The sequence below is a fragment of the Gnatocerus cornutus genome, chromosome 10 (genome assembly GCF_029298725.1).
Source record: "Gnatocerus cornutus isolate USDA-ARS CGAHR chromosome 10, icGnaCorn1.1, whole genome shotgun sequence".
NCBI classification, from domain to species: Eukaryota; Metazoa; Arthropoda; class Insecta; order Coleoptera; family Tenebrionidae; genus Gnatocerus; species Gnatocerus cornutus.
This window is the reverse complement of record NC_142242.1, coordinates 348,164-360,968: the sequence shown is the minus strand read 5'-3', so window position 1 is coordinate 360,968 and position 12,805 is coordinate 348,164. Positions and strand designations below refer to the sequence as shown.

Below are 12,805 nucleotides of genomic sequence, written 5' to 3'. Positions count from 1 at the left end.
TGAGCGGCAAAATGGGGGTTGATGGATTATGCAACAAAATATACAAAGAAACACGCCCCTTTCAAAGTGGTGTCGTCTCTTTTTAATGGTGTTGTGCGCATGCGTGTCGTTTTATCAGATATTAGCTCTGTGGGAGAGATGATTTATGTTGCCGGTTTGTACGTTTCTCCCTAGATTAGTATGATTGAGATCGCGATTTTTCGTTGAATGGTGTAGTGGGATGGCAACACTGTTGCGTACAGCGCATGGTTATAGTTCTATCGTTTTGTCTTTTTGTGAATTTCCAAAATTGCGTTGGCGGTGTGTTGCTATCGCAATATTCGCAATGCGTGAAGAAGTTCTGCGACAATTCTTGGGGTTATAACTATTAATAGAATGAATTGTGTTCTCAAGTATAATAGAAGAAGATTAAAATTAGACAATTCAACAATGGTGTAAAATATTGTGATATAGAATATTAAATTGATGACCAAATTTTTTAAATGTATGGAATGGCGCCAATGATTTATCCTTCATATCTGTTCGCATTATTTTTTATAATATTTTGGTTTGCTATGTGGCTTTTACATCTTATAGCAATATTCTATGGGTAAGTTTTTCTCATTTGTTACTTAGTTCTAACCTCAAAGTTTACAGCAAATACAGGTTACATAATAAAGTAACAAAACTTCCCCCTGATGAACCATGTCCAGGAGTTTCTATTCTAAAACCGTTAATGGGAGTAGATAGCAATTTGACAACAAATTTAGAAACTTTTTTTACAATGAATTACCCTTTGGTAAGTCACTGTCTTCTGTTTACAAACAACTGACATCACTTTTCCAGTATGAACTCCTCTTTTGTATAGAAGATGAAACTGATCCAGCTATTCAAGTTGTAAATACTTTGATAGAGAAGTACCCTAAAGTGTCTGCATATGTGTTCATTGGTGGCTCTATTGTGGGTGTAAATCCAAAAATTAACAATATGAATAGGGCCTATGAAGCTAGCAATTACGATTTGATACTCATATCTGATAGTGGAATAAGAAGTGAGTAATCTTCATGTCTTTATCAATAACTAGACTATTTACCCAACTGATTTCATAAAACTAATATTTGCCCATTATGACTCTTTAGCAAGTGAATGTACACGTTGCTCGCCTTCACAGTAATATAATCTTACAATACATAATTTTATTTGCTCATAATAGTAAATTTAAAGCTTTATGTGGACATTCCTCTAATTAACAGTTCACAAATTCAGTGTTAATTACTTCTAAACAACTGCTTTTTATGGATTATCCTTTGACTTGTTTTGAACCCACTAAAATTCGAAAATTTCTTCGAAAATCTCATTTTTAAAACCACTTTCTACCAACAAAGGCGTCATTGTTTTCAACATTCCTTCTATTGTTTAACTGAGTAATCTTCCTAGGTCAGCTTAGCCTGGAATTTGAACTTAATAACACTTAAGTCGTTGAATCATTTTGTTAATTGAACTAATTTTCCGTAAGTTTTTAATTCTGGGTTAATGAATCATAAGCAACACAATTTTACATTGAATTAAATTTTATCGTAATTTATCACACGGATAAAAGTAAAATTGGTTTGAACACAATTTATTATTCTCTTATCTCATTCTATTTTATCTGGCGGAATTTTGATCGAATTACATGTTGCGTTTGTGGTGGTAAATATTTACCACTAAAAATATTTGTAAGGGTATTCAAGGTGAGGTCCAAAACACCTGAAAGTTGACACTTGTTGTAAATCCTTTGCTATACTTTACCACCGGAAAGTTTATGCAGGAAATTTATCACTTGTTTATTGATTTTTTTGTAATATGATAATTGTTTCTTGCCAAGGCTAAATTACGCGAAAGTGGATGGGCGAAATTATTCTAATTTACAAGCAAACATAGTTTACGCAAGGTCATATTAAATTTGTTGCAACCTTAAGAATAATAATGAGTTTAATTAACCACGCTGATTCATTACCGCCTATTTCATGTCATATTGAGTGATTCATTACACCTATGATTTTGGCGAGCTAAGCGAGCTAATCTTTATCATGGACGCTGCGAGCCAATTCTTTCCATTCACAAACTACTTTCTTGGGTTTGTGTCTAAAATTACCAAAACTTGAATTTTTATTTCTAGTGAAAGAGGATACCCTTTTAGACATGGTAAACCATATGGACGACAGGACCGGATTGGTTCATCAAATGCCTTTCACATGTGACAGGCCTGGATTCGCGGCAACTCTAGAAAAGGTACATTTCTACTATTGGTAATAATATTAAATTTAATTTATCGCAGTAAAAAGGAAAATTGTATACTAAAAATACACCCAAATAGTAACATAATAGAAATTAATAGAATAAAAAATGTTTGCTGATTAAATAAAATTCCGAAGTAAAAAAAATATCAAGGGCTTCTAATTTGACGATTGCTGACTTTTGATTAGCAGAAAAGCAATCACATGTGACTTTACATGACAATATTAAGTGTCAACTAAAGAAATCATTTTGCCTGTGTAAACTGGACTAAAATTTTGCAAACTTATTGTTATCCATATGCCACATTAAAGTTCTTTTAAAACAAAATAAGTGATTTTTCCACAATGGGACATTAATTATCACAAACTTTTATTACCAAGTTTAACGATAAATGCCGTCATAAATAAATTCCTTGACTGGTAGGCGATAGCTAGAAATTTTCATTAGAAACCAACTTTTTGACAATGACCCTTTTTTTTTCAGATATATTTTGGTACAGCACAATCTAGGATATATTTAGCAGCCGACTTCTTTAGGATTAATTGTCACACTGGAATGTCAGCGTTGATGCGAAAGCCTGTGCTTGAAGAACAGGGTGGACTTAAGTCCTTTGGATGTTATTTAGCTGAAGACTTTTTTATTGCAAAGTCGTACATAAACAGAGGATGGAAAACTGTAATAAGTAGTCAACCAGCGATGCAGAATTCTGGTCTTTGTGATGTAGAAAATTTCCAAGCACGTTTGACAAGGTAATTAGTCAGTTCCTGGACTATTGAAGCTGGAATTTGTGATTTTTCTAGATGGGCCAAACTGCGAGTTGCAATGATTCCTTTCGTCATCCTAGTGGAGCCTCTTTCAGAGTGCATGATGATTGGTGCATGTACGGCGTGGTCGGTTAGTGTTCTTTTCCAATGGGACTTTTCTGTTTTTTATTTAGTGCATATTTTGCTATGGTTTATCTGTGATTGGTCCTTACTCTGTATAGTACAGGTGAGTTTTGTCCCGACTGTGATCAAAAATTAATTGTTTGTTTTACAGAATGGTTCCTTGCCTTTTAATAAATTTCATTTTGTTATTGGTTGGTTGTTTAGGGAGATGTCAGGTCCCTATTTATTCGCGAATGCCGTTCTAGACCCTCCAATTAAATGGCGGAACAGAGTTTTTAAATTAGCTTGGGGAGGGGTTGCCCAAGAATTAAACCCTAGAATAAAATGTTAATTTAAGACTATTTCTAAGGTTTTAATAAGTAATTTATTTACAAAGTCATCACATTTCCCAGTTCTAGTTATAAACTTTCAGTTTGACTGAAGTGAACCCACTATTTAAGTGTTTTTGTACTTTTTGTATGGTACTTATTATTATTCACATCATTCATTAGTTAAGTTATATTGCTTTAATCACTTGCCTACATAAATATAAAGCAATATATTGTGATAACTTCATACTTGTTGTAAATATTGTTCCATTTTTTATAGATCATTTGCAGATTCTTCATTTTGGAAATAGTGAATTGACTGTTTATATGTTGTACATACTGAATGTGCTGATGACTCTTCTTTAGAGATAATTGTGTACTTAGTCATTGTTATTAATTGTTGTTACGTTTGTTGTATTTTCTAATAAAATCAGTTTTTATTAAATGGTGGGTTCAAGACGCTGCTATTTTTGTGACTGTTTTTTCATTACGTCTCCATGGTGAATATACATATCACAACTTATGTGTTTTTATAAATGTTTTCGACATCTTAATGTCAGCTTTCAGAAATTCTGCTACTTTAACTTAACATTCATATTTGTATTCAAGACTGATTACAAAAATATTTATTTGTTCTTTTGGCTCTTTTGTATCGGTTAATTTCAATAAAGTATTTTAAATACCTTGACCTTTATTGAATTATTCATTTCCCCGAAATCTAGCCTTGAAATGAGGTCATCCAACAGGTGGCACTAGCAGTGGTGGAAAATCCAAGGGGTGCGATATTCGAAGCGCTACTAGAGGGCACTTACCCCGAACCACTCCTCTATTAACCGGAAAATAGCACATTAGGGAGTTCCTAAGCGAACGGATCATTAGAAATATGATCCTAAAAAAACAAAACCGAGAATCATTGTCTTGAATTGGGAAAGCAAGGAAAGGAAATAGCAAATCCCTATCAGATTCACTCAGAATAACACGTACAAGGTGATAGTACAACACTGAACTTGAGATTTTGAATATTAATGAGAATCAGTGACATATTGGCGCCAGTACGAAGAAAATATACAAATCGATAAAGTAATGAGTAAGTTTATTGACTCTGTACGAAAACAACAAATTTTAATCGAAGCTAAAAAGTTATTTTTTATAGCAAAAGCTATGGTGCTATAACCCACGCTAAACTTAATTGATTAATTCATTTATAGCGTGCCATGTCGTGTGAAAATCTAAACCATGAAATACATACGAGTAATAAATAATGAATGGTCAAAAGTGACAATTATAAGACATGTAGTGCAAGTAGAGACGTCCTAATTTCTCTTAAAAGAACACCACGACAACATTTTATCGCGAGAATGAGAAACCCTTAATGTGTCGTATTCTTATTTTCCTTCACACTTACATTTATCTTCCGGATAACAGAGCAGCCGCACATCGAACCTTAGGAAAACATCCTTTAGAATCCAGGAAATCCCATAAGTCACTTGTTTATTTAATTTAAATGGATACTCAAGGGGGAAGTGAATTTTAACGCGAATTTCCACGATTTTCCGAGATGCAAGCATTGAATTAACGGTGCTGGAGCAAGAAGACGGAGTAGAAAAATAAGAAAAAAAATCACTCAAAGGCAAATTCCAAGGAATATGTGCCTGAAACAGCTCCTTTTAAAGGAAAAACGCGCTCAAAGAAATCGTTACAGGATCGAAATTTCGAAACAATTTTTTGTAAAAAAAAGCAATATATTCCAATCTGTCTACGATTTTCGTTTCCATTCCTAGCTCTACAAGAGAAAAATGAGAGATAAGACAATTTTCTCGAACAAATAAGGATATTGAAGTTATTTATGATATCAAACTTCAATTTTCTGCTCTAAATTTTCTATGTCGTCAAGATAGATTTGAAACCTTGAGATAAAACTTCTAACTATTCTGATTTATCAATTATCACTTCATCCCGATAAGAACAACAATATTTATTTAACGGACACACAAAGTCAAAGAAAAATTGGTAATTTTTGACGAGTTTAAAGCTTCAGATTCCATCTTTTGATTTTCCTTCTGATCATATAAAACCCGTTTATTTGCGTAATTTTCCATCGCACCTATCAATGAATATTTATCAAAAAGTTCTGAAAAATCTGTTTAGTTAGTTTAGCTACTTCTCAAATGTGTCCGATATTGGCTTTTCTTTTGCCCTCTTTGCTCGTTCTGCGCGAATTGGTCAATAAAAGTGAAACGTGGCCATAAAAGAGCTAATATTTATGATATTTGTCGTAAAGTAGGATTAAAAGGAATGTGATTTTCCAATTACACTCGACTAAAATGTATTGGAACCAGGTATAATTATGTCAAAGAATGCCGCTTCCACAGGTACACGTTCGCAACTTTCTGCGCATGGCTAAACTCACTTGGCTTACCTGACAGGTAAGATACGAGGTACCCACCTGTAGATATCATACAATTTAATTTCGTTGTGATTAGTGTGAAATGTGTTAAGTAAATATTTTTAGTTATGAGTGTTCAAAGTATGATTTTTTGATTAGTTTTCATTGGTAAGTCTCGAAAATACAAGAGAAAAGCCCCCTAACTACTGGAAAAAGTGTAAATACTGTTATTGTTACTGTTCATGGCTATTGTGTTATTATGGTCGCCACGATGGCTTTTGCGTTAAAGCGTTATTGACGTAAAGTAATAGCTGCGCAAATCAGTTAGAGTTGTTGTTTTTGTTATTTTTACTTGTAATCAACTTTTTCTAAAAGTTTCAATAGTTCTTTGATTTGGTGGTAATTAGAATTGAAATATGCAATGATGGAGCGCGGCGAGTAATTAGTATTCACGTGCATTTCACGCCCTTTCCTTTTCCAAATTTAGTTCGCTACCGCTTGGTTTATTAATATTCACAATAAATGTTGGTATCCGTAAAAGTACGGACCAACAACAACTAAAGAATTGTTGACATTCTTCGCATTCCATTATGGCTGAAGGTGTGGCAAAGAGAGGAAATTAATCTTAGTCATTACGCTCAAATAGGCTTTTTAAATGTTAAGGATTAAAAAAAAACAATGACAATTTAAAGAACTATTTGAATTTGATATATAATCCTAATCTTATCAGTTTTTGAAGAATTTTTAGGAGTAATCGAAATAATTTCAGATATATTAAGTGATTGAGAGCATAGAAAATGGCGTACCGTTCCAACGGATACTCGGGGGATGAAATGGACAGATATCGCGATGAAGGGGGTGAAAAACCGACTTATGTCATGGAACATTTGGCTACATTTACAGTCACCAAAGAAACGGGTATTTTGTATCCAGCTGACGGGATGCGCAGATTACTCCAACTAGAAAAAACGAACGGGATTTGGTCCCAAAAAATGCAGCTCTGCCTCGACCGCTCATGGGTACTAATTATGGATTATGAAACTGGAGTAAATAATTTCACATAATTGCAATCACTACTATAATAAATTCTTAATTTAGAGTGTCATGGAGCGGTTCCCAGCGAATTCAATACATGAACCCACAGCTTTTACCAGCCATGATCCCATGGAGATGTATAACAACATTTTAGTTTTTAACGTCGCCAATTTAAATCTTTCGCACCCGCCAGAGATGCACATTTTTCAGGTGAGTTCGATAAACGTCTTATCGGGGCCCCCAATGACGATTCTCAGTTTATTTTGGATCATGCTGTCATTGATAATTTTCATTGTTATTCAATTTTATCAACGGCATTATAAAAATTATGTTCATCCGTAAAAGTCTCATTTTGACTACAGACTATCTCTTTAATACCCACGTAAAAGCAGCTTTATGTAATTAAATGCAGTATTAATTCAAAAATATCCACAACATGAAAGTTTTTTTCGCAAAACATTTAATTACGTACAACTTTGTTTGAAGCGTTAATACAAACGCACTGCGTGTTAAGAGTCAGATATTAAAAAATATTTCATTCAAAAATCTGTTTTACCAATACATGGACTTCTAGTTATAAATATTTTGATTCTTTTTATTCTGAAAGCTCTATTTTGCCAGAAACTGAATCAAAAATGGTACTTAAATTTATTGCATTAAATTAGTTGGTGGCTCAAATAATTCAGAAGCAAAAAAAAAAGGATTAATTAAAGGCCCCCGATAAAATTAGTTATAATAAAGAATCTAATCAAGCATGATCTGCGAATGTGGCAATGAATCACAGCTCGTTGACAAATATGCACAAACTCAATTAATATTCAGTGGCTAATAAAGATAATTTGTCATCTGTTTGTTAAATGACGGTGTTTCAGTGCCAAAGCATATCCGCTCAAGACCTCGTTGAAGACCTGAAGCAGTTGCGAATGGGGAAAACTCTTACCAGAAGTCGTAAGAGCAGCATTCCTCCACCAATCCACAAACCCCCCAATACCGTAATAAATGCTACAAGAGATCCTCGGGATTATCACGGTTCTGATTCCGAGCTGACAGCAAATAACGACGATTCTAGCTCTACAACGAGTGAGAAATATGAAAGAGATGTGACAATTCTCAACCATTGCTTCGATGACATCGAGAAATTTATAGCAAGGTTGCAACATGCGGCGGCGGCGGCCCGAGAATTGGAACGGCGACGGCGAAGCAGGAAAACTAAGAAACGTGATATGGGAGATGGGATGTTGTCAATGAGGACCAAACCGCCACCGGAGAAGGAATTCATTGATATCTTCCAGAAGTTTAAGCTGTCCTTTAATCTCCTAGCAAAACTAAAAGCACATATTCATGATCCCAACGCTCCAGAATTGGTGCACTTCTTGTTTACACCTCTGGCGTTGATTGTGGAAGCTTCCCATGACACTTATCCCGATGCACAACTCCCAAGGAAAGTGGTATCGCCGCTGTCGACGAGGGAAGCGGTCAATTTGTTGATGAACTGTGTCACCAGCAAGGAAACGGAATTGTGGCATTCGCTTGGAAACGCTTGGCTCATACCTAGGTATGTCCCTGTATACATCGCCAAATGACATAGTGCGTTCGTGTCTTTGACTTCTTCTCAGTAAACCCCCATAATCACAAGTGTTATCTGTAAACAATCATAAATATTTTCATTGGGAACAGACAACACGCAACCGTCTGAGGGTTGTTTGTTTATGGCGTTTTGCAGTGAATCGCTTATTTAAAGGGTCACCGCACTAAAGAATTTGGCGGTCTATATCTTTAGAGATAAGTTATGATTCAGACGGGGTGACGTGGTGACCCAGGGTTATAGGAAATGACTCAGATATTTGTTCTACTTCTATGCTAAATTCGGAGTATGCGGTGTTGGCACGAAGGAAACTAAAAAACTCATACTTTAATAAATAGTGAAAATATTGGATAAACAAATTGGTATTCCAATGTACACTCTTTCAGATTTGGGTGTTGTTTTCCTAAGAAATTAAATTAAATTAATTTTGCAAATTCTAAACAATAAGATGCGCCGATGGTCTTTGAGTCATTTTTAACTTTGGGCTAGAATTCCACGAGCAAAAAATATTGGTCTCTTTCTGCCACTTTTTCTCTAATTGGAAGAGTCTGCGTGCAAAAATAGCTCTACTTCGAGAAGCTCTAAAATGTAACTCGAATACCAATAAACCAAAAATAGTTTTTTTATTGTAAGGTGTAATTCTAAATCTGCTGAAACAACTTAGGAAAAGTTCTTAAAACAACAGTCAGGTTATGCAAGAAAAACGGTTCTCAACTTGACATAAAATATAAATATCGTCGGGAAAATTATATCTTCTCCTAGTTTTAACTGCTTTAACAGGAAAACACAATTGTTGAAATAACAGCAGTAATTGGACGAACACAATTACGGCAATTATTCTTGCAAATATTTTCAGTGCATGAATGAATGTTTGGAAACGAGTGCATAGAATATCGCGTAAATAAATTACCATAAAATAGAGTTGAGTTTTTGTTTACCTTCGTATGTTTCAAGGTAGTCGGACAAAAATCATAAAATCACTATTAAAATTTCGTTTTACACGGTAATTTGGCTACGATAACAGGAACTTGTGCAACTACTACTGTTTTGATGATTCTTTTAGAGATTCGTGCCAATGCTACTCTTCCAGTTGTTCACTTCTTTTCTAAAACCATAGATTTGAGAACAAAAGAGTTCTTAATATAATCTTGAAGGTCTCAAACAGTACTATCGATACTCGAAAATAATCTCGGATTATTTTTTTCTATTTACAAAGTGTCCGAAAAGATTAAAATTTACGTATTTTCCTGACGTAAATTACTCATTTTCAATATCGATAAAATCTTAGATACGAATTATAGCACTGTGTTTTAATTTAGATAGGTGCACTATCTAGATTACACTCAAAGTTTAGTAGAAAAAATTGTGTTAAAAATAGATTAGCGTACAAACTGACGTGTGTATAATATTTTTCAAACAATTATGTAATTGTTAACTTTTCAATTTTGGCAAATCTCCGGAGGCCCCCCATAAAGATAACAAATCCGTTTTTAGCATACCTAACACTGGAATTTTGATTAATGTTCGCTCTTGGTTGACCTTTCATTCTTGGAAAGAAATGTCATTCATTCGTCGATTCTACTTTCCACTTCGCGTTTCTATTCCAGAGACCAATGGAAAGGTCACGTGGCTCCCTATCATCCGATTTTCATGGACGGCTGGTCTCCAGATTACCCGGTGGTGGATGAATTGGACGCTAATAATGAAAATAAGCATTACAATGAGGGCCAATATACTAGCGATTATGACTACGATACAAACCATCGAGATCTTTTTATTTATGAGAAGAACGCCGACTCCCATCACCCGAAATACGAGCCTGATTTACCCCCGAATTTGGAGAGCACCAGAAGCGACATTTCGGTGGATTCGATCGAGCGTAATGGAGGAGAAGATCGCGGTTTTGGAAGAAGCCAAGAGAGCTTCCTGGACGATTTGCAAGCTCGTGGAGCTAATATCGTACAAGTAACTTATCCCAGAACTGCCAACAACGACAAGGAGTTGTCGGTGGTTCGTGGAGAGTATCTTGAGGTGATTGATTTTAATTTCGTAGTTTTTACCATCTATCAAACTTTTTTTTAATAGATTTTGGATGACAGTCGCAAGTGGTGGAAGGCCCGCAACAGCCGTGGACAAGTGGCTCATGTACCTCATACCATCGTCACCCCGTACCCTATTTCCCACAACCCTGTTTACATCCCCCATAACAACTACCCCAGAAATAGAGAAGTAAGTTGTTGGTTTTTGTTGAGGAGGGGTTAATTTTTTTGTTTAGGATTCCCCGTCAGATAGAGGTCACAGTCCGAACACCCCCGAACATGTGAATCCTCCCGTTTCCGCAACTTCTGCTGATTGGGTTAAAAGAGAAAGACTTGGTAAGAAAGGAGAATTTCGTTATTTCTAAGCACTGTCCAGTGTTATTACCACATCCTTGATCTGCTTCTTGTATAATACTGTTTGTTGTTTTGTACATTGTTATTGTTAGGCGTTGGATTTATGTTTATCAAAGACTACATGTAACAGGCTAACTTATTTCTCTTCTTTTTTATTTTAACGTAACTTAGGTATTATTTTTAATCGCATTCCATGTTGAGGGTCAGATCCGTCCGTGTATGTAAACTGTATATACGTTTGTATTTTTTTTTTGTATGTCCATTTTATAAGTTTTGTACTAACTTGATCCGTCTTATATTTATGAAGTATAAAATAAAATTTCTATCACATTGTTCTGTGTTTGCTTTGTTTGTATCATGTTTGTGTATGTTCCCATGCTTTAAAAACATAATGACCAGTTTTTGGTAGTTCTAGGTTGAAATTTAAATTTTAGTCAAGGTTACCGGAGGATTTAATTGATTCGGTCACGTTGCTATTAAATGAAGTTTCCCCACCTGAACGCTATAATGACAACTTGATACTAATAGCATAAACAAAACCAATTCGGAACTTTGTTTCTTCTGGTTCTATTTAAAGAACAGTTGACTCGTCTTATTCAAAGAAAATGAATTATAAAGCTCACCTCCGCCTACAAAACCTTTTCATGACAGGATTTTTCCTTTTTGTTAATCATAACTTAATTAAATTACTCCTTTTAGCCGTCAGCGGAAAAATATGCACCATGCACCGTGACTCACTCAGATAGGTCAATAAATTCTCGATTATGACGACGGACTAATACAAAAATCACTGTTATCACGAGATACGTCTATAAAAATTAGAGTGTATGCAAATAGATGCATAAACGACCTTGCAAAAAAGACAAATTCTGGAAGATTTTCAGATAAAAATATCATCGATTTTATAGGCCGTATTAATCACTCACGATGTCATTTCGAGAAAATGGCACTATGATGATGAAAGGCTATAAAAATGTGATCAGCGAAACGATCCATTATAAATTTATGTTTGGGTTTTGGAAACTCCATTTACGCCGCGATGTTTTGTCTGAAAAATCTAATAAGTTTTCAGTAGAATTACAATCAAACCGGGGGCGATCTCATTAAACTACCCGAATTAAGAATGTATTGATCTGTTCTGGGGACATTCTTGATCATTCATCGCGTAAAAGGAATTTACTTGTTATCGATTTGAAATCACGCAATGATTAACCGTATTGGATTGTACCGACTTTTTCTAGTCCAATTGCGTAAATGTAGATGTAATCTATTTACGTCAAGCGATAATATTTTCATGTGAATTACTAGAAACCACCAATGCACCACCGCCCCCAGCTCCCCCGCCGCCACCACCACTGTCAGTGCCATCCACTCCAGTAACCCCAGTGCCGACTTTGAAACGTAATCCATCTATAAAGTCCAACACTGAAAAAATGCAAGATGAACTTAGCCACGTTTTGGAGATAATGAAAGACAAAAAATACAAACCACACATAGAAGTGAGGCAAACTCCTGAGGTTTTTATCAATCAGAAATCTAATCCTGAAGAGATCCAAAATTGGCTGAAGGCTAAAGATTTTGATGCCCATATTGGTTCTAAGTTTAAGGGAGTTTCTGGGCATCGTCTATTTGACTGTTCTAAGCACGAGTTGGAAAGGCTGTGTGGCTCGAAAGAAGGGGCCAGATTGTATTCGCAGCTTAACATTCAGAAGAGTGTCAGTGGGGTAAGTTTCCTTTTTTTTGTTTAAGGGTTTTGGGACGTTTTTTGTTAATTGTTATAGTACCAAACTGTGAGGAGTTCGGAGCTGAAAGCCATTCTTGCCAAAGCCAGACAGAAGATCGAAGCTTCTAACGAATGAAGAAATTGATAAGAAACAGATACCAATAACTACAAAGATAGTAAGATAAATATAAATAGATAAACTAGAATTCGAAGCATTAGTACTGTTACT

The 12,805-nt window shown here is 35.1% G+C and overlaps 2 protein-coding genes across 3 annotated transcripts; both read left to right on the top strand.

Moving 5' to 3' along the window:
- The first annotated feature begins 126 nt into the window (after positions 1 to 126).
- Positions 127 to 4,142, top strand: GlcT (ceramide glucosyltransferase). The gene is made up of 7 exons (XM_088048074.1): positions 127 to 589; positions 637 to 778; positions 826 to 1,030; positions 2,141 to 2,253; positions 2,743 to 3,008; positions 3,060 to 3,249; positions 3,298 to 4,142. The coding sequence occupies exons 1-7, from the start codon at positions 483 to 485 to the stop codon at positions 3,475 to 3,477; spliced, it is 1,203 nt and encodes a 400-aa protein (XP_087904200.1). The 5' UTR covers positions 127 to 482; the 3' UTR covers positions 3,478 to 4,142.
- Positions 4,143 to 5,801: 1,659 nt separating this feature from the next.
- LOC148166902 (epidermal growth factor receptor kinase substrate 8-like) lies at positions 5,802 to 12,786 on the top strand. Of its 2 annotated transcripts, none has more exons than XM_088047067.1 (9): positions 5,802 to 5,880; positions 6,610 to 6,886; positions 6,939 to 7,085; positions 7,748 to 8,430; positions 10,068 to 10,491; positions 10,546 to 10,689; positions 10,736 to 10,835; positions 12,162 to 12,577; positions 12,635 to 12,786. In XM_088047067.1, exons 2-9 carry the CDS (start codon positions 6,638 to 6,640, stop codon positions 12,710 to 12,712), a joined length of 2,241 nt encoding a protein of 746 aa, XP_087903193.1. In that variant the 5' UTR covers positions 5,802 to 5,880; positions 6,610 to 6,637; the 3' UTR covers positions 12,713 to 12,786. The 2 variants fall into 2 exon arrangements, with proteins under 2 accessions (XP_087903193.1, XP_087903192.1); XM_088047066.1 differs by having other exon boundaries at positions 5,846 to 6,008; positions 12,635 to 12,785.
- Positions 12,787 to 12,805: the final 19 nt, after the last annotated feature.